Here is a 24,194-nt window from a genome sequence, read left to right on the forward strand (position 1 = left end):
ATGGAAGAGCTTCCCTCAACTCTCCCAAGGCGATCCCTGCAGCAACGCTACAGGTCAGGCTACGGTAACACGGGCCACCTTTTTGAGTAGAGCCTTGGGTCCTGCCAAATTCGGATACAAGTTGAAACTGGGCGGAAACGTCAAAATAACTGGGTGGGAGGTGAAGAGAGAATGGGCTAAAGAGACAAAAACGGATGAGAAGACACAGGCATAGCCCTACAAAGACTCGACCTCTAGAACGGCCTGGAAAGAAAATCAGTGCCGAGGGACCTAACGTGGGCACACGGCGGCTTGTCGCACTCAGCCCGCCCCCTTCCCCGCACGCGCCCGCGCCCACCTGAGCCTCTGCTGGACGATGACCGCCGTCCGGCGGGCCTGCCGTCTCTTGCCGCACTTCTTGTAGCTGCGGTAGTACTTCTGGATGAGCACGGCCGCGCGCCGGCTCTGCTGGAACTTCTTCTGCTCGTAGTAGCTCCGGAATTTGCTCTGGATAAGGATGGCAGCCTGCGTCATCTTTTTATAAAGTGCATACTGCAGGGAGACAAGAGGAAGCAGGACAGTAGCAACAGGAGCCGCGCCGGGGGCCTCCGCGCCTCGGGCGGCCGAGGAGAAGCCGCTTCCCCCTCCTTGCTGTACTCTCCCTCTCAGGTTTAATCACCGGGGAGGCCAACTAGGAAGCTTCCCACCTACCTTTCCAAAACGCAAAGTATTACTTGAAGAGTCGCCTTTAGACTATGTATTGCTTTTAATGTACTTCCCGCCCCCAAACATCAAAATATGTTAATTGCCCTTCTTAAAAAAAGGCTTTTTAATGGTAATCCACTTAAGACATTTAAAAATCTTAAAAACGCATGAAGTAAAATTTTAAATGACTAAGATTAATATTTGCCCTCCAATTTTGAAATCTTTGTAATTAACCGCTGTTTTGTCTCCCAGTTCCCACCACACACAAGTCTACGCAGCAGTCAGCATGAGTCCTCGCTATCAGCCCGTGAACAAACTTCTGAGTTACAAGGTCCCAAAGACAAGGCTTATCATGAAACGCTGACACCTTCAGGCCATTTTAACCTGCAGAAGATTAACACTCATAGGACCAACACAAGCTGAAGCCACAAAACCTGGAAAGCTGTCACAGATCCAGGGGTGGCTCAGGGGCCAGGACCACAGCCCTCCACCCTGCTGGTGGCAGGGCTCTCAAAGGGAGGGATGACGGCATGGGAAAAGGAGTCTCTTCCCTTTCAGTCTCTGGGCACTAAAAATACAGAGCCCTCTGTACTTAAAAAAATGCTATGTCCAAGCTGCTCATAAAACAATATGACTCAGGGGACAACTTACCATCAGAGGGAAAACATTCTCAGAACGTCCCTGTGCCTACATCTGTCTTTGCATGTATGAGGTGGGATGAGGGAAGGAAAGGGACTTCTCAGAGCGTGCAGGAAACAGGGCCCTCCTGCAGGGATCCTTTCCTCTTATCTGGCCTGCTTGACAATTTCATTTGTCCGGAAGTCTTTTAAGACAAGGACACTATACCCCGCAGAGCCTCCAACAGTGTGCACTCAGGACCTTCTGGGCCACAGTGATTGGCTGGGATGGATTCTTTCGGTTGACACTGGCCAAGAAAGTGTTCAATTATTGTTACTGAATAAGCGCGTGGTCCCCAGAGGACAGGCGCCCTGTGGTCAGGTGGCCTCGTGAGGGAGGGAGGGGGGGGATGCCTGATTCATGGCCCTGCCATCGCAATGGCCCGTTTGTGGTTGGTGATGGGTGTGGAGTTTGTGACTGGTGGAATGATTTGTGAGAGGGCTGGGTGTTTCATTACCTTCAAGGCTATCCATGTCAGCTTGGGGGAGAAACAGAGAATACAAGATTAACGTTAGATTGCTCAATAGAATGCAACTGAAAAACCAGAAACCAATAAAACTCCCACCACCACCAACAACTAAAAGGCAACCTGGCTGTATCAATGCCTTCTATCTTCATCTGCCTTAGATCGGTCAGTATTTCAAAAAAGAATGCTTTCTGTCTTATTGGCTGTAGAAAACACTACTTTGGGAGGGGATTTTAAAAAAACACACCAAAACACCACCACCACCAAACACATATTTTGGAATAAGTACCCGTTGTAATCACAGACTTGAAACTTTGACTCTGGGCACCACGTGTGCTAATGTGAAGCCTGCCCGAGGAGAGAAGCGGGTGCGCAGAGCTGCGCCCCCTGCCTGAGAGCTAGGGCACTGCGGTGTCAGCGTTTACACAATAAACCTTCGTTTCCTGGGATCAGGAACTCAACGGGCTACAAGCCGAAGGCGTCCCCCTCCCCGACCCCACGCGTGAACAGAACTTAATCCTACAGAAGCCTGAGAAAATCGCAGCCCACATCAGGAATGAAAGCCCTAGACCACAGCGAGAGAACATAATCCCAAATTTCTACGTGGCTTTTAACACGTCGTAGTATTTAGCATTCTTTAAATAAAAATTTAAAACCTGCCTAAAGCACAACCTAATAAAAGGTTCCAGAATCTACTGACAGGACTGAACTTTAGCACATGCACCATTCAAAACTCAATTAGGCAATGTTTTATGTGTTTTAACCACCTGGATGGTTAGAAACATCTAATATTTTCTTTCTTTTTAAAAAAAATGATCTAATATTTCCTTAATTTCTCTGAGCCTCAGCTTCTCTGTCTGTAAAATGGAAATAAAACTGTTTACTTTGAATAATGGTAAGGAGCGAATGAGCTGATGCGCCTAGAAGATCCGGTACCTACGAGGTGCTCCATGAATCAGTCCCCTTTCCCTCTGACAGTAGTTATGTGACCCTGCAGGTTGTCCTGGAAATAGTGACAGGCATGAAAGAGTACTTAGCTATTCCTGTCACAGCCTTTAACTAAGCACTGAAAAAGCACTTTATGGTTTTCAAAGACTTTTTAATTGTTCATTGTAAAATGGGTAAGAAGCAGCTGAAAGGAGAGGTGGCTGAAGGTGACAGAATGTATATAATTCAAGGTCAAAGGTACGAGCCAGCATTTATCTCCTCCAATCACCATATTAAGCCCCCTGGAGCTCTTTAATCACTATGGAGTTTACAGGTAAAATTATGGGAACATAGATCCTCACAGACCAGTATCAAAGGCCAAATACCTGAACAAAAATTATTCTGTGGCATATGTCTAATTGCAGATGGATGTTTTTCCCCCTCTTTTTCCCCCCTCTGGAACATTTCCCTCTTGTTTTTAATCTAGGCAACTCAAAGGCAGCCTTGGTTCCGGCCCTGAACGAGCTGCTCTTTGGCCATCCACACACCAGCACCCTCCGGGCGCGTTTCCCAGTGTGACCCTGAACTTGGTTTACCTGTTTGTATTTCCTGTAACAACGCTGGATGACTGCAGCAGCCACTTCCTGCTGTTCCCGCAAGGGTCGGCCCTTAAGCGTCAAGTCAAGTCAGGGGAAAAAACAAAACGCGATTTAATATGAGAAATGTCAACTTTCCTACGACTTAGAATCACCATTCATTTAATTAACTTTCTCAGAACTGAGACACCAGGTTTACCAAAATACAGAGATAACTTTAAGTACAAATTTTAAAAAGTGAATTCACAGAATAAATCTCCAACTATTCTTGCTTATAAATAGAACCATGATATTTGGATGTTAGGTGACATAAAAAAAAAATCATTTTAAAGTATGTAACCAATTAGGTAAAGTTCTATTTGTCCATGACCTGCCAGATCTCCACTGTATTGTTTTTGAGACCCAAGTCCTCCACTTTTGGACCCATGAATGGGCTTTCACACTCACCGGGTGGTGAGTGCTTGAGAATCTGTGGGAGGCTATGGACCGTCTCCCACCCAAAATGCACATACAGATGCTTTACCATAAAATTATAGGAGTTGCCAGGCTGCCCAAGGTCAGTTCCCAGGCCTCCAGTTAGAAGCCCCCACTTTAGGCCATAAATTCCTGGTGGTGAGGTGTCCACTTACTTTATATTAGACAAATAATAAATGTCCACTTTCACGGCCAACAATAAATTGAGAGGATGACGACCGTCAATCACACTACCGGTCAGATTTATTTCACTAGAGTTTCTGAAAATTATTAATAATTCTATGCGACATAATTAATCATTCAAATGAAAATTCTATAGACTCCGAGGAAAGGAAGAAATGGCCTGGCCTACGTGTTGGCAGGAACGCTAGCGACCTTCCTCCACCTCCCTGGCCTTCCGACTGTCACGCCGGGACCCCGATCCACATTACCTTGTACTTGCGGAAGGCGGTCTGGACGAGCCTGGCGGCTTCGTAGAGCTCTCTCTGCTCGTGGTCAGACAGGGTGAGCTGAGCAAGCTCACTCTCCACCTTCTCGCTGGTGGACGCGCTCAGGAATTCCGACCAGTCTGCCGCCGAGGGGAGGCTAGGTTTCTCGAAAGCCATTTCACTGACCGGAGAGCCTCCGGGGCTCAAGCTGGTATTAGAAGAAGGGGTTAGAGGCTCGTTATATGCGCTCCTGAAATGAGAGGAGACACGGGGTGGGGGGAGAGACTGGTGATCGATCTGCACCATCTGTTACACACAGATTTGAGACAAGATGCTCCCCACCAGGAGCCACTGCAGACTGTTAGGAAAAGGCCTTCATTCAGCTGCTAAACACACCCCGACTTTAACTGTCCTCCAACTAGTAAGTTCATACTGAAGACCTATTATGAGTTCAGTACCATGCCAAATATTAAACCCACTAAGCACACACGGTGCCCCTGTGACACCTGAACTGAGTCTGGGGGAAAACGTTATGACGCATTAGCTCAGGTGCTCTGATACGAGGAGGAAAATCATGGAAGAGGTGAGGGCATGGGCAGGGCTGGAAATGGAAGGCGTCCTAATGCTTATTCCCTTCTTCAGCGAGGTCCCCAGGCACCCTCAGATCCTGTTAGTCCCCCAGGGTCCTGTTAACCCCCGGAGCTTATCCCGCGCAGGGACGGACCTGATCTGGGCAGCGCTCGGCAGGTGGTCGACGTCTGCCAGGTAACTGGCCAGCCAGCTCATGGTGCCGCTGATGGTGGCCGTCTCTGTCCTTTCCACAGCTGAGGACTCCATGGGCACGAAGTTCTCCTGCTTGATTCGGTCAGGGGTGGCCTCGATGATGTGCTCTGCCAGGGTCATCATGTTCACCTGGAATCCGGGGGTTCACGGGACACCCAGGTTAGAACGACCCTTATAAGGCCTGCCACCCCTCCCCCCACCTTGGAGAGAATGAACGAAGCTTTAGGGGTATTTCATGTCATCAGAGCCTCACGCCAATCTGCCCTTTATGGCTGGCTGATGGCTGCACAGATCCAATCACAGATCATTCAAATTCTACCCATAGGCCTCCTGCTCTGGCTATTATCAGGCACGATTCTACTATAGCTAATACACAAACAGTGAGTTCCTCCCGGTTGGCATGGCTAAGTGGTTGAGCATCAAACTATGATCCAGGAGATCGCGGTTCGATTCCCAGTCTGATTCCCAGTCAGGGCACATGCCTGGGTTGCAGGCTCGATCCCCAGTAGGGGGCGTGCGAGAGGCAGCTGATCAATGATTCTCTCATCATTGATGTTTTCTATCCCTCTCTCCCCCTCTCCCTCTCCGAAATTAAAAAAAAAAAAAAAAAGTGAAATCCGTCCCCCTGGGTACAAGGAAGAAGGGTCGTGGGTGAGCTCTGAGGAACTGGTGCGGAGAGAGACGGCTCTGCCGAGACCCGGTCACTGGCGTCCTGGCCCGGTTCACAGCACTGATTCACGGAGGGAACACGCGGCCCAAGTAAAGAGGAAGCCCCAACGGCATCGCCCTAGGCCAGGCCTCCAACCCTCCCGTGAGAAAATCACATGACCTCTGGAAGCTGACTGTGACGATCAAGGAGGCCCTGCCGCCAGCCCGGCCTCGCAGGCCGCCTGGCGCGCGCTCACCTGGATGTCGTCCATGGGCCGGGAGCAGTCCTCGGCCGCCGCGCCAGCCCGGTGGGGCCCCGTCTCTGTGTCCAGCGCCTCTCTGTGAGCCATCATCAGGACACTCATGGGTTCCCGTGGACGCACCTGTGAGGGGGCTGCCTCCTTTCCTACACTGGTCCCCTTCGGATTCCCCGTCACCTGCACTGTAGACACACCAATGTAAAGATCTTTGGGACTCCACTTTACTACAGGCTGAGATGCAGAGGCTTGGGGTCCTGCAGTCTCTGGAGAGGGAGGGGAGAGTTCCCGGCTGCAGTCCCTCACTCCTTCACTGGGGCTGATTGTCTCGGGGGCAGCCTGCTTAGACCTAGGGCTCTGTTTCCTGATACTGGGCCGTTCCAGGCTCAGTGCAGTGGGCAGCAGCTTCTCCTGCCTTGCCTGGAAGGACTCGGGGTTCAATTTATGCTTTTTGGGAGCTGGATAATCTTTGTGGCTCTCACTGCTGTAGTAATTAGAGGGTTCAGACCGAGGTCTTCTCAGCTCTGAAAAGTACAGTAGAAAGGATAGTCAGGACAGGAGATCAAATTAGGAACCCTAACGAATTAACACTTTCTCTATGCCTGAGAGATACCAAGTGCAAAGCCGGAACTCAAGACACGTCCCTAACATTTCAGTATTCCCCAGGAGCATATAACGTATTCAGATAACCCTCCTCCACAATTTATATTTCTTTCTTGCACGGACACAGATTTTTTTTTTCCCTACTTCCTGCATTTGTGGGGTGGGGGGAGGTAGGGGAGTAACACTAGGCATTCTTACAGCTAAACAGGGAAAATCAGAAACATAAAAAAAAACACCCCAAACCCATAAACGTAGGTGAGTATCCTAAGGGCTTTCCTGAGGGCAGCTGCGTGAAAGCCAACGGGGACTCTGCCAAGTCTGAGCTGCAAAAATTCTGAGTTTTTACCTGGATTGGTACTTGCAATAACGGTGACTCCTTTGGGTATCTCTGGAGAGGCGATGGCCTCGCTGTGCCACTGGGTCATCCAGCTGTCTGTATTCGGCTCCTCGCTTGGAGGACAGTGGATTCTGGGGTTCTGCCCCAGCTGAGCCTGTTCATCTCTCTGCAGGTGCTCCAGACACTCTGCTAATTTCACATGACCCCTTGACCTGGCAATTCCCAAAGGCAGCCTTCCTAGAGAGTCAGGGATAGAGATGGCCCGGCGGTCCCACTTGTACAGCACGACTGCAGCTTCTAGGTGCCCGAGGGCGCACGCCCACATCTGAAAAACAGGAAGGGAGCAATACGAGTTTAAAACGTACTTTACTTTGCCACTGCTGCCAAAGGACAGATGTGTCCTTGCTGGCAACCCCCAGGGGGCCACAAAACATTATTGTTACAAAGTAGCTCTGGTGAGGGTCACATGTCAATGAGGAACCACACGGGGAACCTACGTCCCTGGGCGAGCCTGGAAAGACGGCTCGGGGATAAATGAGCTTCCTCCTTACCAGCGGGGTGCAGGAGAAGTGGTCCACATTCAAGGGGTCAACTTCCAGTTCGAGGTCAATGCTGTCCGCGTGCTTCGTGCTGTAAGGGACCACGCCGGCAATTATGGCCCAGTTAACCCGTGTGAACAGGAAACACCAGGCATGCTGTAGAACCCCACGGAGGGGAACCAAACCGAGCCTCTACCACCCCTGATGTGAAGAAACAGACTCTGAATCTCACAGGGTGACCTGGACTCTCCATGCTGCTCAGAGCCCAGAGGAAAGAAAAGGGCCACGTTCGGTTAGCGCCTCACTCAGTATTTGTTGGGCAGAAGTTCCTAAGACTCCCTAGGAAACCGTCCTCAGGGAAAGTCCTTTGCTCACAGGCTGGGACACTCCCTGAGGGGCCGGACTCCTCGCCACCCCTGAAACGCTCGAGAGGAAACCCTAGTCAAAGAGGGAGGCCGCGCACCCGCCCGCGGCAGGCAGAGCCCCCGCCTTACCGCCATTTGATGAGCGTCTGGATCAGGGTGGCGTAACCCTGGGCGGCCGCCAGGTGCAAGAGGGTCATCCCACGGAAGGTCTTTGAGTGGATCAAGTGCTTGGACTTGGCCCAGCAGGCCCGGCTCATCATTTTCTCGCACACGACGACCACCCGGCTCTCGAAGCAGCTCCCCAGCGTCCCCGGGCCCGAGGCACACTGTAAGGGAAAAGCTCACGTGGGCATCGGAGAGTCAGCGTTTTGACGGAGGGGAAACAAAAGCTTTAGGATTGGTAACTGGAAACACAAGACTGAAAATGAAGAATCTGCCGTCGTGGCGCAGGGAATTTTCCACAACTCCAGGAACACGCGAATCTATCTGCTAGCGCTGACACCCTGGCGTCAGGGAAAGTGTACAATGCTACCAAAAAAAAAAAAGAAAAGACAAGGTGGCCCCGGGCTCCAGCTGAAATAAACACTGCAGGTAGTAAACCGCTGGGAGAGACAGAGGCAGAGCCCCAACTCCAACACCCTGCTCCTGCCGCAGGACATTTGCATCACTTAGATGGGAACTGTTTCTCCTTAGGAAACACTTAGAAATATCCAAGGATATATTTGCGACAACATGGGGGGATCCTGATGGCATTATGCTAAGTGAATCATTATGTTGTGCACCTGGAACAAATATAATGTTGCATGTCTAGGATATCTAAGTTAAAAATAACTTTTTAAAATCTAATAATTATTCAACCCTTTACATAAAGTAAAAAGGATACTGGGGAAAGCATTAGATAAGATCTTAACTTTCAGTGTTTTAATAATAACAGAGGCACACAGGAAAGAGAAATCCACTCATTTTCCCCACGTGGCTTTCTTCCATTGATTCATTTGTAAGGGAAGAAAAATAAAATCAAAGTTAGGGAAGAAAAATAAAGTCAAAGTTAGGGAAGAAAAATAAAATCAAAGTTAGTAACCTCGACGGCTTAGCCGAGTCTTGGTGGTAGCGGTCTTAAGTTTGACTACCTCCCAGATAAACGGCACTTTTACCCTAATTCTTACCACCACAATTTTTTTAAAAGTATTTTTTCCAGTAATAAACCCCATAAAGTTCAACTGCTATGGAGATACCACTGCTCCTGTTTTATTTTTAAATGTGGAAAAAAATGCCTGCAAAAATAAAACAGCAGATGATGGTTATAATGTCATCTTCACTAAGAGCGTCTTTGAAAGCACAGCTGGGCGACCCCCGCCTGCGGTAGAACGACCTTGGCCCAGAGTCGAGGCAGGGCTGCTCCACGCACACCGGGCACGCTCGCGAGCCCGTGGGATTCACCAGGCAGCGAAGGAAGAGGGAATATTTTTTTTGCATTCAACAAAACCAGCCACGTCTCCATCACGTCAGGTGGATGCGGATATTTATGGAAGTCAATAATGTTTCATCAATATTAAACTGATGAAAGCGTGTTCCACGGCAGCTAGTCTGGGATCCCGGTTGTAGTGGGCCAGTGGCTCAGTGGCTGGACTGTAAAATGACATTAAATTCCATTCCCTTTATGCAACCTTTGTTGGTTAAATAAAAATGATTTCAAGCGAATCTCTTAGCTTAGCCCTGAGCTATATGAAACAATGACTACTTCTTGTATAAAACTTAGCATTATCAGGTGACAAAGAAGCCTATCTTAGCCTTAATAATATTTTACTGTCTTTCTTTTCCGCTGATTTCCAAAGGCAGGTGAGAAATAAGAAGGAAACTGGAGGTAAAAGGAGGTTAGTCTTTTGGGTGTGGTATACTGAGCTTTGTTTTCATCTGTTCTTAAAAAGGTCACTAACATTTGATGGTTACAAGAATGATAAAAATCAGAAAGTTCACTTCATGAAACTTTGAGGAAAATCATCATTCATCTCGGAAAGAAAGAGGGGAGATTACATGAGGTTTAGGCAACAACTTGGTAGCAGAGAGAAGAAACTACCAGTCCCTTTAAATTTATTCTGGGGTCCCCTGAAAAATAATTTCTCCCCAGGATACTTTCCTGAAATGAAAGCCCCTAAGTGAAACTGACACAGAGCCTTCGAGACTGACGGGGCCCTAGAGCAGCATGTGGTAGTGTCCCTGCACTTGGCCGCGCGAGGCGCTCCTCATGGAGTTCATGGAAAGGCGCGCGCGAAAGCCCATAGAAGGTATAATGTTTTGTACTGAAGAAACTCCAGAAACGGTTTCTCTGGGCCCTTTCCCTACCGATCTTCAGTTTATACAAGGCTCATGAATACAAGGCTCAGTTTATACAAGGACTGAATTCAATTACGTTTCGTACTTATAGTTAAGACAGATAGAACCTAAAATACAAAATAGACTCTAACTGAAGCCTGCGCCCAGCAGCTCTGAGTCACCATCTGGCCTGTTTTCCCACTGCAGGCCCTCAGTCCCACTGCCAGGTAACAGCGCTGAAGCCCCCGGCCCGGGACAGCGATCTGAGGCGCGGGGAGGTAAACAGCTCAGAAGCCCGCATCCCAAGGCTTCTTTCTCCTAGGACACGGATCGTCACACCTGAAGGCCGTGCACTGGGAAGCAGTCCCTCGGTCTTCTGCCTTGTCCAGGGACGACCCCAGCCCCAGGGAAGGGACTGTGACCAACTGGTAGCATGTTATACAAAACCGGAGGTGACTGTCACAGCACAGACGGGTACCTGGGCTTGACTTCCTCCGTTCCCGCTGCCGGTGCCCCCTCCGGGGCCGCCTCCTCCGCTCCCCTGCTTGTGCTGCTGGGCCCCCGTCATCTCGGCCATCCTTCGCTCCATCTGCTCCAGGCGTTCCAGGATGGACATCCTGAACTGGTTATCTAGGGCAGAACGAGGGACAGTGAGGTTTGCTCCAGAGGAAGGGCGGTTAACACGTGGCCTGTCCGCGCTTGCAGGACCGAAGCCGGACCACAGGGGCTTGTCCAACGTGGTAGCGAGTCTGACACCTCACGCAAGGCCGTGGCACCTACCGGGGCCCGAGGGTCTCGGCTACCCAAACAGGAAAATCCCTTGTTTGTCGAAGTCAGGTTCCGGGCGTCCCACTTCTCTGTCACATTCCCCAATGGAAACCCTAACGAGACGGGGTTAGAGGGGCCCTGAGAGCAAACAAATGAAACGAGTACAACCTGTTTAAATCAGTGGAAGAAAGCAATCACCGTGGGAAAGGAATTACAGACACACACGTTGAAGGCAGTATCTGTTTTACCCAAGCATCGGGGAGAATGATTTCATTTCCGGATCCAGACTTCAGCTTTTACAGTGTATCTGAGGAATTGTGACACTCGGTGCCTGAGACCCTTACGTGTGACTCGGGCTCGCCAGAGACAAACAACTGGGCGCTTCGCCCCGAGGTAAGAACGGCAGGTCACTGTTGCCGGAGGCAGAGCTGTAACTCACAGAGGAGCGTGATTCTGTGCCACCCGTGGGACTGGGGCACCTCGCTCCCCGCATGCGTATGCACACACGCATGAACTCTCACACACACGGATTTTAGGGCTGGGTTACACATGTATGTAAAAAAAAAAAAAAGGAGACCACTATTAAAATCACTAGCACCTGCATTCACTCAGCAGGTTTTCGATAAACAGTGAACGGGACAGAGAAGGTGCTTCCTGCCCTGGCAGGTAAGGCGGCGAGGACACTGAGACAAGGAGTGGGTGGGGGTGGAAGTTGGACAAGTCAGGAAAGGTGACACTGAGTTTGACCAGGATGATAAGCGGACAGACCTGCTGAGAGGTGGGGTGAGGTGACCGCAAATGCCCAGGCCCTGAGGCAGGACGTTCGCGGAGGCAGAGCCGTGTGGTTGGACCACAGAGAGGAGGGGACAGGAAGATGAGGGTGGACAGGTGGTCACGGAGCAGAGAGCTCACAGGTGAGGACCCTGGCCCTGCCACGTAACGGTTGTGGGACTTTGAACAAAACCGTGGTGTCTCCGTTTCCCCGGCTCTTAAATGTGGATAGTAATGTACTCATCTCGGAGGCTGTTGTGAGAATTAAATGAATCAATGCATGGGCATGCTCAGGACACAGTTCAGTCCCAGATAAGCATGCCAGCCCCCACCGTCTTTAGACAGATGACTTAGACGCCCTTGGAAACTGACAACAGCTGTGACGACAAATTCCTCCCTCAAACTGCTGGTGGCATTAATGGTTTTCAAAATATAGCCATCTGCGTCGTGAGCGGGAGCAACCCGGGAAAGAAGCATTTCATCAGCCTTCCTTGCCATCCTGACTCCAAATCCTGACCCAGGCGAGTAAGGCCAATTGATTCCACTGGAGATAAAGCAACGGACACACCTACGCGGCACAGGGTGCCTCCTACGTGCCAGGCGCCGTTTTAACCGCGTCGTAAGTATCCGCTCGTTTCCTCCTCACAACGATCACGTGAGGTCGGAACTGTTACCACCCTCATGTTATAAACGAGGAAACCGAGGCTGAGGGCGTCGCTAATCTCTCTGGCTCGGGGCCCGGAGCTTCGCGCTGAATGGCGACAGCAGGAAGCGCAGTTACGGGAAGAGAGGCGGCGCAAGAACCAGGCAGCCTCGGCCGGGGGAACAGGACACTTTTCTTGCGGTAAAAGGACAGTAAATACCCGCTTCCCAAGAAAATTCTCGATACTGATTGTTGAACGAGTTTCGCTTTACTCAACCACACAAGCAAGGGGGGCAAGACTGCTTTTCAAGAACTGTGGCTTTATTTTCTCATAAGCTATTTCCAGGAACAACACTAAGAGAAGAGCCGTTCCTCTTTAACAGTGAGCGGGAAGGTCCCTCTTCCAGTTCTGCACATGCAGACGGGCATGGCGACGCTGGAGACCCCGCTGCCTGGCGTCTCCGTGGCTCAGACGCCAGCGGGAGGCAACCCATGGGATGGACCGTACAAGGCCCACGTCCCGCGGTGACCGCTAACAGCAAACCCGGACGACTTCAGAGGTGGCCCTGGAACCCTCCCTCCAAGCTCTGTCCATTAGGAAATGGACCTTTTGCAGAATCAGGACTCCTGCATTTGGAGTTAGTTGAAATCTAAGAATGACGCCTTTCAGTTGGAGCCCGATTCCCAGTAGTCTGGCGGTTATCCTCTGTGGCACTCGGACTGACGGTCCCGCTTATTCCTGATGGTGCCGGCCAGACAGCCATCCCTCTCTGAACCGACGCACAGACAGACACTCCCGCATCCCACTGACGCCAGCTGCCTGTCTCTTCTGCAAGCCCACAGGTCTTGCATCTATTAAATGAGTGTTCGGAATCCAGTTCACTGGGTTCGGAGCACGGTTTGCACTTGTTCGGAGCCGGTGGCCAAGCTCAGCCTAACACTCCGTGTCACGCAAAGGGAGGGCCGCCCAGCTGTGGTCAGCCGAGGGAGCCCCGCGGGCGGGCGCACCAGCCGGCCACCTCTCCCCGCCCCAGGCGGCTTTGTTCCGGCCGCGCTGCAGTGCGCTGGCTCGCTGTCCCCGCCCATCCCCCTGCTGAGCGTGGACACTGCGGAGACGGCCGAACCCGCCCTGACATCACGGAGCCAGGCCCTGCCCGCGGCATCTCGCGTCAGTCACCGCGACTCCCCGTCTGCCACAGACGTTCCTGGCTCGTGTTCAGCGCCATTCCCCAGGCTCGCTCTGCAGGGAGCTCTCTGACGCTATTAAGCTGCTCTGGGAAGCACTTGGTGACGATCCTCAAGCAATTATTTGCCTCTTAACAAAATTATATCATGCATTACGGCATCTCTGAGCCTCTCGACTCCAAAGGGGGAAGGGAGAGATAAGTAACATAAGAAACCATCTCGAATGGAAATGAATGAGCTGGCATCCTGGCGGGCAGGCTGCAGCTCTGTGCTGACAAGAAGCAGACTCTGTGATCACACGTCCTCTCCTGGGGGCAGGGCCAGGCACAGCCGCCTGTCTGTAAGGCTTACACACACACACACACACAAAGGTGGTCTTCACATCTCCCTTACTGGCAGCTCAAATGCGACAACTCTGTGCGTGTTTTGGTCTGATAGCTTTATTATGACCATTAAAACAGGACTGTAAAATACCTGGCAAATTCAAAGCTATACATGTATCGCCTTAAGCTGTATATATGTGTGTGTGTGACTATGGGATAAAGGGAATATAATTTCTTAGAAGAAAAAATATTTTTTCTGATTACATTAAAAGAAAGTGCATTTAAAGACTCCTTTATTCATGCACAGGTATTTGCTGGGCACCTACTGGTACCAAGCATGGGAAGGGGGTGCCTTGAACATTAGTGAAGATATCCTGCCCTCATTTGTTGGCCAACAAATAATTTCTACTGCCGGAATGAGCCTGGAGTTTTAAATTAATACGTTGCGGGGCAGAGAGAGAGAAAACAAATAATGACCTAGGGGGCAGATAAACTGGGCCCACTTCTCACCCATGATGTTTCCAACAAAGCCAGCGGTGACTCAGCTCTGAGGGATCCCAAGCCCCGGGTCCTCAGCTGCTGCATCGCGAGAACAAGGCCGCACGGAGAACAGGCCGAGAGCACGTTTCCACAGGCACGTGGGAGCCCAAGGCTCCCTGGCTCAGCCGGCTCTCCTGGCTCTGGCTCAGCCTGGCTTTCAGTTCTCATCTAGAAGCACTGGCTACCTGCGTCTCACCCAAAGAACAAGTCACTGCTTGTGCAGGAAGGTTCTCCGACTTCTCACCCCCCCCCCCATTCCAGGACCCAACCAAGGACACCAGGCTGCACTTAACTATGACACAGCCTTCCTGTCGGCTCTGTGACAGCTTCTCACTATTCCCTTATGTTCATGACTTTGTCTGGAACAATATTGGTCAGGCACTTGGTAGATGCCCCTGGATTTAAATGTGTCTGATGTTTCCCGATGATCAGACTGGAGCCCAGGGTTTTCAGGAAGGCTATCGAGGCGAGGCGTCCCGCTGGCCACCCGGTACCAGGGGTTACGTGGTGCGGCACTGCTGACGTGGACTCGAGCATCGGTGAAGGCAGTGCCGTGTCTGCCAGCTTGCTCTATAGAGGTTCCACTTTTCTCTTTCTATTGTACAGAAGCAAGCCACCAAGTCCAGCCCACACTCAAGGGGCGGCACGCGAGCTCCCCTTCGTGGATGGGGGAGTATCCACATACAGTGTGTGGAACTCCCCTACAAGGACGATTTGCCCTCGATTTATTTGGTCAATTATTTATGTATATCAGGGTGAATGCATGTATATTTATTTTACACCGGGGGTCCTAATCCAACACTAACTCATTTTCGTGGTCAAAGTAGTCCAGCTTCGGTGACCGGGAGCTCGTTCAGGCTGGCTCCAGCGCCCCTCTGCTACACCCTCAGCCTCTTTCCTTCTTTTCTGAGTACTTCTTTCCTTTCTGACGTTACAAGGTGCTCCAGGTTCATCCCAGGCCTACCATGAGTGATTTCTCTAAGGAGCCCTGGTTCCTTTCATTGGAGAACGGCACTTAGAAAACAAGATCTGGGAGCTGGTTGCGGTCACGGCTGCTGGGCTGTCACTGCTTCTAGGCATCCTCAGTGGACAGAGCGAGTAAATATATGGAATAACCCAGGCATGCACACGTATCTACAATTATTTCTGTACCTGTCTGTATACGTATTAAAACAAACACGAGCTCATACTGATGTCTCCGAGTCTAACACAGCAATGCAGTGTTCCTTCCTAGCCTTCCAGGGGGCGGGAAGGCATGGACCCAGATCCCAGAATAGCTGAGTATTACAAAGATCAAGATGAAAAAACATTTCCATCCAAGAGGCAATGAATGGCTCGTGGAGCTCCACACACACCCTTTTTTGTTGCTGGGTTCACCCTGGCCCAGCCTCTCCTTTAGGGCTGTTATAAAAAGTGTCACATAACAGACAGTGGCCATGGGTCATCTTTCCCTTTCTCTTTTGTAGGGACTCCTAACCCTCAAAGCAACTCATTTTAAAATGTCCCAAATGAATATTTACCTAAGAACTTAAAATTCCTAAGCAACCCCAGAGTGTTAAAGAGTACATTTCCTTAAGTCAGGCACCCACAGTACATTTAGAAAGTTTGGGATTTGCTGCCGTTAAGAGTTGAGGATCCCAAGTACTTGGGCATCTGTTGTAAGAAAACGTCTCCATCCGGAAACCAGCCACCAGCCAGGTCTCCCGGGCTCTCAGCTGCACCTACTGCTCCCCCGGATTATACACAACTCACCTTAAATCTTGGAAGCTAATTAATTTCCACAGCCGTGTTGAGCAATACAACATGAGGCAGTATCTAACATTCTATCAGATAATCGAGTTTAAAAAAACGTAAACCCCTCCCCTTTGACCTACAAAATAAAATTTAAACTCTCTGGTGTAGCACGGGATGCTCTTTGCCAACGGTCTCCAGCTCCTTTTCCAGGGTTGTCTCATCACTCGCTGTTCTCCAAACCCACCAGCAATTTTATCTGCCTTGGCCTTTGGTAACGCCCACCTTTCCCCAGGTCCACCTGGCAAATCTCCTGTTCTTCAGAGTGTGGCTCAAACTCACTTCAGCCTTACGATTAATAGCGGCTGCTGAGCATCCACAGTAGGCCAGGTATTCGACATGTATTCTTTCTAACCCTCAAATGAACTCTGATTTTCCTCCCCATTTTACAGGTGAGGAAACTGAGGCTCAGAGAATGTGTTACATACCCAAGGTCACACTGCTTGTAAGTATCAAGGCAGGGATCTGAACACAGGTGGGCTCCAGAGGCACATTCTCTCCAGGACGCCTGCTAAACCTTCGTGTGTGTCCTAGGTGTGCTTAGCAAATGAATGCACGGTTCTTTCCCTACATGTGCCACTTCTGTAGAGTGAACTTGTTGAAAGCAGGGACCCTGTTTTGTATCCCTGACAATGGCTGGAGCATGGGTGCTCAGTGAATGGAAAGAAATGTAATTTTCTAAGTTAAGCTTCTTCTGGAAGCCAACTTATTGATGAGGTCACCCAAACTCTGGGGCAAGGACTCTGAGCAACCGCCGCCCTCCACAGTGGGCTTCAGGTGGAAAACACTAACGAGCAGTCTTGTTACCTATTCCACGGGGGAGAGAGAGTGGTCAAAATGATCACACCCAGTGGAGGGCCCTGGGAAGCATGGGAGAAGCTCTGTCCATTCGCCCGGCCCGCTGCCATTTCCTTGGGGCTCAGGTAAGGGGATTATGTAAAAACACAAGTGTGTTGGGGCAAGACTGGCAGAAAAGCTGAGGGACGTCCGACTGCTTCACAGACACAACCCGGAATGTCACAGCACTGTCACTTTTCTTTAGCCACCGAGCTTCACATCACATATACGGTTCCCAGATTTTAGATACCCCTTCTCCCTGAAATGGGCTATTTGGAACAGAAACGCTGGCAGCACACCTTAATGGGTGCCTATAATTAGCTACAAAAGTGCTTAACAAGTCAGTCAGGTTAGGCTGTTGCATAAACACGACATGCGTATTGTGTTAAACAAGAGACACGTTTTCTAGAACAATCTCAAGACAGTGTGCCTGGACTGCACGGCCTGAAACGGGCGAGCAGGCCGAATCTGCAAACGCGAGAACCAGCGGTGACCGCCGCCGCTTGAGCCGGGCCACCTCGGGCCTTGTTGCCAGAGCAGAAGAAAAAGTTTTGCCTTGGCAGGTAAATGAATGAAGGAGCGATCATCAAATACCATCTGCTATTTTAAAACGCGTTATTTGTAGCTCAAGTGCACATGTGCCCTCCTGTTGCTATTTGGACCGGGAGTGAGAGGCCATCTCTCATTCCATTTACAGCCCTTGGCCGCGCTGGCAGGAAGAGCTGATGAGGCACAAGGAGGCATGACTTGAACTATTTCGGTAGGGAACTGTGATTGCTGCTTAGGAAGTCTCCTGCATTTTTTAGGAAGCTCGGAAAGAACAGGAAAAATGAAGTCACTTAATTCCTTCTCAGAATAAACGGGGCCCCTGGAGGGCATGAGGCTGCTCCTGCCCAGCGAGCCACTTAGGATGTCCAAGTGCAGAGCAAAGGGTAAGGGCCGGACAGAGATAAGGCACAGGCTGTACCACTCCGATTTTCCAAAGCAATGGCTAAATTTAGCCTTAGGGAAAATGGCCATACTCCACTTCTCAAAGGCGCCCCAACTCTACGTGCCAAAACCCTGGAAACGGACATCGGCCGTTCTTCTTAGACTTTCTCCATCTGAGGGGATTTTGGTTTCGTATTTCTTCTCCTCGGTCTGAGTTTCGCACTAGTCTCAGATGCAGAGTCTTAGACACGTCAGGAAATATCAGGATGCTGCTGCTCTGGCCGGTGTGGCTCCGTGGTGAGAGCGTCGGCCTGCACACTGAAGGGTCTCGGGTTCAATTCCTGGTCAAGGGCACGTACCTGGGTTGCAGGATGGATCCTTGGACCCAGTCGGGGTGCACGAGGAAGGCAACCAATAGATAGGAGAGTCACATCGATGTTTCTCTCTCTCTCCCTCCTTTCCACTCTCTCTGAAAATCAATGGAAAAAAACATCCTCAGTGAAGATTAACTAACAAACAAAAATCAGGATGCTGCTAAAAGAACTAACAGCGATCAGGAGACCGAATGTTACAAGGGCAGCAAGCCAATCAGCAATTATGCCTCATCTGAAATCTTTCAATGCTAGATCTTGAGTGTCTGAGGGCAAACACCGCACAATGATGCTGCACGGACACTAGGGCTCACTCAAGGAGCTCAACTAGACCAGAACAGGGCACTAAGCACAGACGGGCACCCCCAAATTGTGCAGGTGCCAATTTGGTGAATGAACTGGCAAACCTGACCCGGATAAACGGTGGTAAAACTGCAGCTAGGGCCGTAGGGACTCTGACACGGGGTCCACACGGACCTCGGCACAGGCTACAAAAGAGCAGAACTCTTCCAAAGGCAGCAAGTTGGGAGGAAACTGCCTCCACAGCTTCAGCACAAAATAAATGTTATAAGCAGGAACTGAGACATTCTAATGTGGTAACAGTGAAACCACTGAAGACTCAGGAAAGTGCGTTACCACTAAGACGAGTGAGGCCTTTAAAACTGCTGTAATGGCCCCGCTGGGGTGGCTCAGTGGTTCAGCGTCGACCCATGAGCCAGGAGGTCGCGGTTTGATTCCGGGTCTGGGCGCATGCTTGAGTTTCGGGCTCGATCCCCTGTAGGGGGCGTGCAGGAGGCAGCCGATCAATGACTCGCATCATTGATGTTTCTCTCTCTCTCTATACCTCCCACTTCCTTTCTGTAAAATCAATAAAAACATATTTTTTTTTAAAAAAAAAGCTTCCTGATTTAAAAAAATAAAAATGCTGCAATGAGCCTTGGAGGCGAACCACAACCTAACTGGACATGAAGGTGCGACAGAGGAGTGACATTTAAACACATAAATAAAACGAAAATCCTGACTCTGAAGAACTGAAAGTACAAAATGCACAGGAATCGTTGGGAGGGGTGAATGCATTAATTCACCACCACCAGAAGGCTGGTCCGTGGTGCTCAGCTGTGACAAAAACCCCACTTAAAATCCTTCATGAAGAACCATGGAGAATGGGGGACAGACAGACTTGTTCTGCAAACATCTGCGGGGACCCACTGTTAGCACAGCACTGCTCTGCACATGTGCCACGGCTCTGGGATGTGACAGTGACCAAGACAGCTCACGGTGTGGTAGCCAACAGATAAGACACGAGCCTTTATTTCAAGAACCTTCAGTCCTACACACAGGTAAAGGCCAGCGACTGCGCTTGTTCCGCTCCCAGCTACATTCCCAAGGCCCGGCAGAATGCCTGGCACATAGCAGGCCCTCAATACATATTTACTGAATAAGTGACTTACTTGCATCTGTTCAAAATAGGAAATGTGAATTTCAAGAAGGGCTAGGTCAAGGATATTGTGCAGAACAAAATCTCTCGTTTCCTTAGTCATTTCTACGATGTGCTTCTCTCAGCCAAGTTATGAAAAGCGGGCCCCTCATGTCTCCCATGGCCACCCCTTACCCAACCCTAGCTAACGTGCCGGGGACTGGGCGTTTGCAATCGAACAGGACTAATTGAGACTGGCAGAGAGCGCCTTCATTTGGCAGTTTCTGCCTTCGAAGTGTTCTCTGTCAAGGTTAGGGCAGGGACAATGCAAAAACTCAAGAGAAAAAGAAAACTGCTGGTAGGATGTGTTACATGGTACCTGGGGAAAAGATGTAAGAAAGGAGGGAGGGAGGGAAGAAAAACACTGGCTGCTGCTAGCCAATACTCCTAAATTATAATACATGTGATTTGCCCTGAGTTCCTGCTGGTTTTCAATATCTGACTGAAAAACCGACTGTTCAGGGTTCTAGCTGGACGGCTGTTTCCAACTCACGCTCCGCCCATCACTCAGAGGCCGGCTGTCGGCAGTGCTCTCTCTCAGAGCTCACCGTGGGGGTGCCATCCGCACAGACCTTCCCAACAGTCTTGCAAACTTGTGAGAGTTAAACTCCAAGATGTTTCAAAAATAGTTTTTTGTGTGTTATTTTTTAAGAAAACACTGGATACAGTCATACCACCCTGAACATGCCCGATCTCGTCTGGTCTTGGAAGCTAAGCAGGGTCAGGCCTGGTTAGTACTTGGGTGGGAGACCGTCTGGTGATACCGGATGCTGTAGGCTTACAACCCACAGACACAGACAACAATCTGGTGATGGCCAGAGGGAAGGGGGGTGGGGGCTGGGTGAAGGTGAGCAAAGGGCGGGGGAATGGGGACACATGTAATAGTGGCAACAATAAAAAGAAATTAATAAACAAATAAAAACAACACAACACAAAAAAACCCTAAAACCAGAACTAAAACGCTGGATTCTACACAGAGAGGCTTCAGTCCCAGCATCCAAAAGTTCATTAACTACAATAGTATTTGTTCACGATGCTGTAAGATTTTGTAAAACTCTGGAATAAATATAGGTGAAATCCTTCCCAAATTAATAGGCTGAAATGCATATATTTGAAAAGAAACAGCTGTATTAGTTTAATATACTGGCCACCTTATAAAGTAGGTCTTAACAGAGAAAATGACTTAAGAATATACTATTTTACAACTTATTTTAGGCCTTTCTGACAAGCAATAGTGGATAAACATTTTTAAAAAAATCCAAGTCGTACCACTTTAAACACTGTCTTCAGGAATAAAACATTTCTCCAAGGGAATCACCAGAGCTTTAGAAAGTTTTTATCCATCTGGCTCCTTTCTGGTAGTGTCATGATGCCTGTGGGACCATTCTGCACCCTGGCTCCACGTGCCACTGAGAACACACCGCGGGCCGCTCCCCTGTGCCTGCTCGCCACCCACCTTCACACGCCCAGGCTGGGAGGCGGTCACTTGCAATGTTACATCTCCCGCCAGCACTCTGTCCCTAGACCAGAGCAATCTTCAAATTTCTGCAAATTCCAAATCAGCGAGGCCTGAATGGAAGTATTCGTGAGGCTGGTGTGCAAACATCCCTTGGTTTAGGGGCAAAGCTAAAAACCTGCAGTGTTTTCACTACATGGGGATGCCGCCTGATTTCATATCGTCGTGAGGCTGTCCTGTCTCACTATCCTCATGGAAGTCCCCGAGCTGGGCCTAATTATCCCACTCGGAGCGTAGTTGGTCTAAAGGTTCAGGGAGCAGTTAAGCAATGGAACAAAAACTCAATAACCAACTCAGGCGACAGTGGGCGCTAACCCTGGGGGTCACCCATCACACATCCCTAACACGTCCCACAGGCTCCTTTCCTCCCCTCGGCCTCACCTTTCCCCATCTCCCTTCTCGGCCCCAATTCATTCCCCTTCCACCTTGTCATTTCCCTCCCTGCCTTCACTTAACTGGTGAGACCCCGAGTCCAGGTGCGTCTGTTCCAGGTGGCTGGTAAAAATACTTAGGGTCAGCAAGAGACTGGGTAAGAGCAAGATTTGAGGGAAAGACGAGTGAAATAAAGCCCAGGGAAAGCTGTCACACAGCGAACACATGCTAAATCCCCCAGAATCGTGAACCGTGGGCCCCAGATTTGCCTGAACTTAGCAAACAAAGCAAAAAGGGAGGCCACCAGTTTCAAGGTCGCTGTCGGTTGCTTTGGACAGTGTGGCTCTTCTTGGTACTGAGACCTGAAAGGAATTTCCCTCCCAGATCCTACTAAGGACACCGTGACATTGACATCCTTGCAATTAAGAAAAAGCTGGTTTTCAAATGACTTTGTTATTCTTTAGCGCTAAGGACCACCAAGGTGCCATGTCGCGAAAGTAATTCAACAAAGTCCAGTGTGGTCCGACCTCACGGCCCTCTGATGATTTGCCTAAGTTATGGGTACCCTGGGGCATTTGGAGGCACACAGACTGTTATTTACGGCTTACTCCTTACTGAACAGTACTTGATGATCCTGATTTTTAAATTTAAAAATTGGTGAGTTGAATGTTTTACATTTCTTTCTATATTTAGGGGTTTCTACTTGTTTATCAGTAAGTAACTCCCACTGCAAGTCAGTGGCCCTTAACTTAAATTTTAAGCCGTCTCTTTACTGCAGTGAAATATTATGTTTTCTTCTTTCTTTGTGAATAAGTACATCTGGAGTTCAGCAATAAGGCAGTGTCCTGCATGGGTAAATTTCCCCCCGCAATTCTTCCCGGAAAGAAAGTAGCTGCTGATTTTTCAGTCTGTCTGTCAATAAACACAACCATCAAGTGACTCCTCAGCCCCGTTTACAGCCGGGCCCCCTCAGTGTCTCCGAGCACCCCGAGTGACTGCGCGCCTGCTGAGTAGCATCCCTCTGCCCACACAAACCATGCACGAGAGAGCAATGAACAGAAGCTGGGCCTGGACGGCCGGGTGGGCAAGAACCCAGAGCGGCCCTAACCCTTTATGCCCACGGGCTCTTGGGCAGCGATGGGAGCCGACACTACACCTACTGCTTTACCCAATACCCCCCTTCCCTTTTCATGGCGCTCCCTCTTCAGAAGACTTTCCCTCTCTCTCTCCTTTGCTCCGTCTGGGAATAAAAATAAGGCTGTAATTCTAATTGATGAGAAGAATGTTAGAGTTATCAAGAAACTTAAATGACTCGTCTCTGGGTTTAGCCTTATAAAAAGGTAGAGAGCTAGGCTTTGTAATTTCAGAGAACCATTTTGAGTTCTACCCTATGAATTCAGAATCTTTCACCAAATCTTCCACTTATTGGTTACAACTATTTTTATTCAGGCAACGTGATGTATTGTGCAAATGTGAAGCTCGTTATTTCCTTTGTTTTGTAATATAAGTGTATTTATAGATTATGTAGAGTATGTGTTCTACATAATGTTTTATGGTATATAGGTGATACGTGCATACACGCATTTTAATGACTTTTCTCCTGTAAATATAGAGTATCTATCAGGGTTTCAAAAGGTTTTTGTTCTCAGCTAGCCCGGGATCCTACCTGCCATTTGTTGCACTGTTTGTCTGGGAACAATTCACTTACAAGCTTTTAGAACATCATCAGTTTTAGGCTGGGCACCTCCTGCCTTTTACATTAGATAAAACATTTTTCAGACACACACAAAAATGCCACGGGCATTGATTCTGGCTAGAGCAGAATGGATGGTTTTTTTCACTAGAAAAGACAAATGGATATTTAACTAAATTTGCTGATGAATCCAAACCACAGTGTGTAATATTAAGGACATGAATCATATTTTTTGAAAGTGGTCCTAGGAACTGTTAGTCGGTCATGGAAAGGTGATGGCTCTGGTGTCTCCTTGTTGACAGTGGGACCACAAGGGTAAAACGATGGAGTCGGTCTTAGTGTGAGCCTCTGTGGTTTCAGGATGAATGGTGCTTCCTCTGGGAAGAGGACCATCTTAGTTTCGGGTCCTTCACAGGACGCCTGCCTGGCATCCCTTCTCCTTCCCTGACCACAGGGCTTGGAGTATTCTTTGGGAGCTCCTGCTCTGCACTCTGTCCAGGTGGTGCTGACCTCAATTCCTGCCTCCGGGCCAGGCCTTGCTAACCAGAGCACTGCCTCCCCTTATTCCAGTGACTGGACTCGGGAGTCAAGCTGGGCTAACAAGAAGAGGACAGTTCCTGGAACTACTCAAAGAAGTACTGTTTTCCCAGAGATATTTGCTAAAAATGGCAAAACAGAGGCCTGGAGATTTGAGTGGGCCATTTTGCTACCACTTCGGGAGCCCCTGCCTGAAAACAAAATTAACATAGAGGAGAAGAGAGCCAAGGGAGGGAATGAAAGGCTCCTAACGACAGCCCTTAAGCACCTGGAACCAGCATTACCTGAAGACAACTCCAAAACTAGACCTCCTAAGAGTCAGTAAATTCCCTCATTCGCATA

The 24,194-nt window shown here is 49.5% G+C and overlaps 1 protein-coding gene and 1 pseudogene across 2 annotated transcripts in view; one reads left to right on the top strand and one right to left on the bottom strand.

The window, feature by feature from the left end:
- The window catches only part of CAMTA1 (calmodulin binding transcription activator 1), a 689,419-nt gene that overhangs the window by 14,288 nt on the left and 650,937 nt on the right, over positions 1–24,194 (bottom strand). The window contains exons 12-21 of one of the 2 annotated variants that reach the window (XM_087820144.1): positions 10,577–10,728; positions 7,915–8,111; positions 7,433–7,511; positions 6,891–7,206; positions 5,942–6,465; positions 4,978–5,165; positions 4,257–4,503; positions 3,352–3,423; positions 1,820–1,840; positions 338–531 (exon numbers count right to left, since the gene is read on the bottom strand). In XM_087820144.1, coding sequence (XP_087676270.1) covers positions 338–531; positions 1,820–1,840; positions 3,352–3,423; positions 4,257–4,503; positions 4,978–5,165; positions 5,942–6,465; positions 6,891–7,206; positions 7,433–7,511; positions 7,915–8,111; positions 10,577–10,728 — 1,990 coding nt within the window. Of the gene's footprint in view, positions 1–337; positions 532–1,819; positions 1,841–3,351; positions 3,424–4,256; positions 4,504–4,977; positions 5,166–5,941; positions 6,466–6,890; positions 7,207–7,432; positions 7,512–7,914; positions 8,112–10,576; positions 10,729–24,194 lie in introns of those variants that run through there. The other variant, XM_087820145.1, reaches the window with a different exon arrangement.
- Positions 20,395–20,513, top strand: LOC148092338 (5S ribosomal RNA; annotated as a pseudogene).

This window comes from Miniopterus natalensis, chromosome 9 (assembly GCF_054644295.1).
Source record: "Miniopterus natalensis isolate mMinNat1 chromosome 9, mMinNat1.hap1, whole genome shotgun sequence".
Lineage (NCBI taxonomy): Eukaryota > Metazoa > Chordata > Mammalia > Chiroptera > Miniopteridae > Miniopterus > Miniopterus natalensis.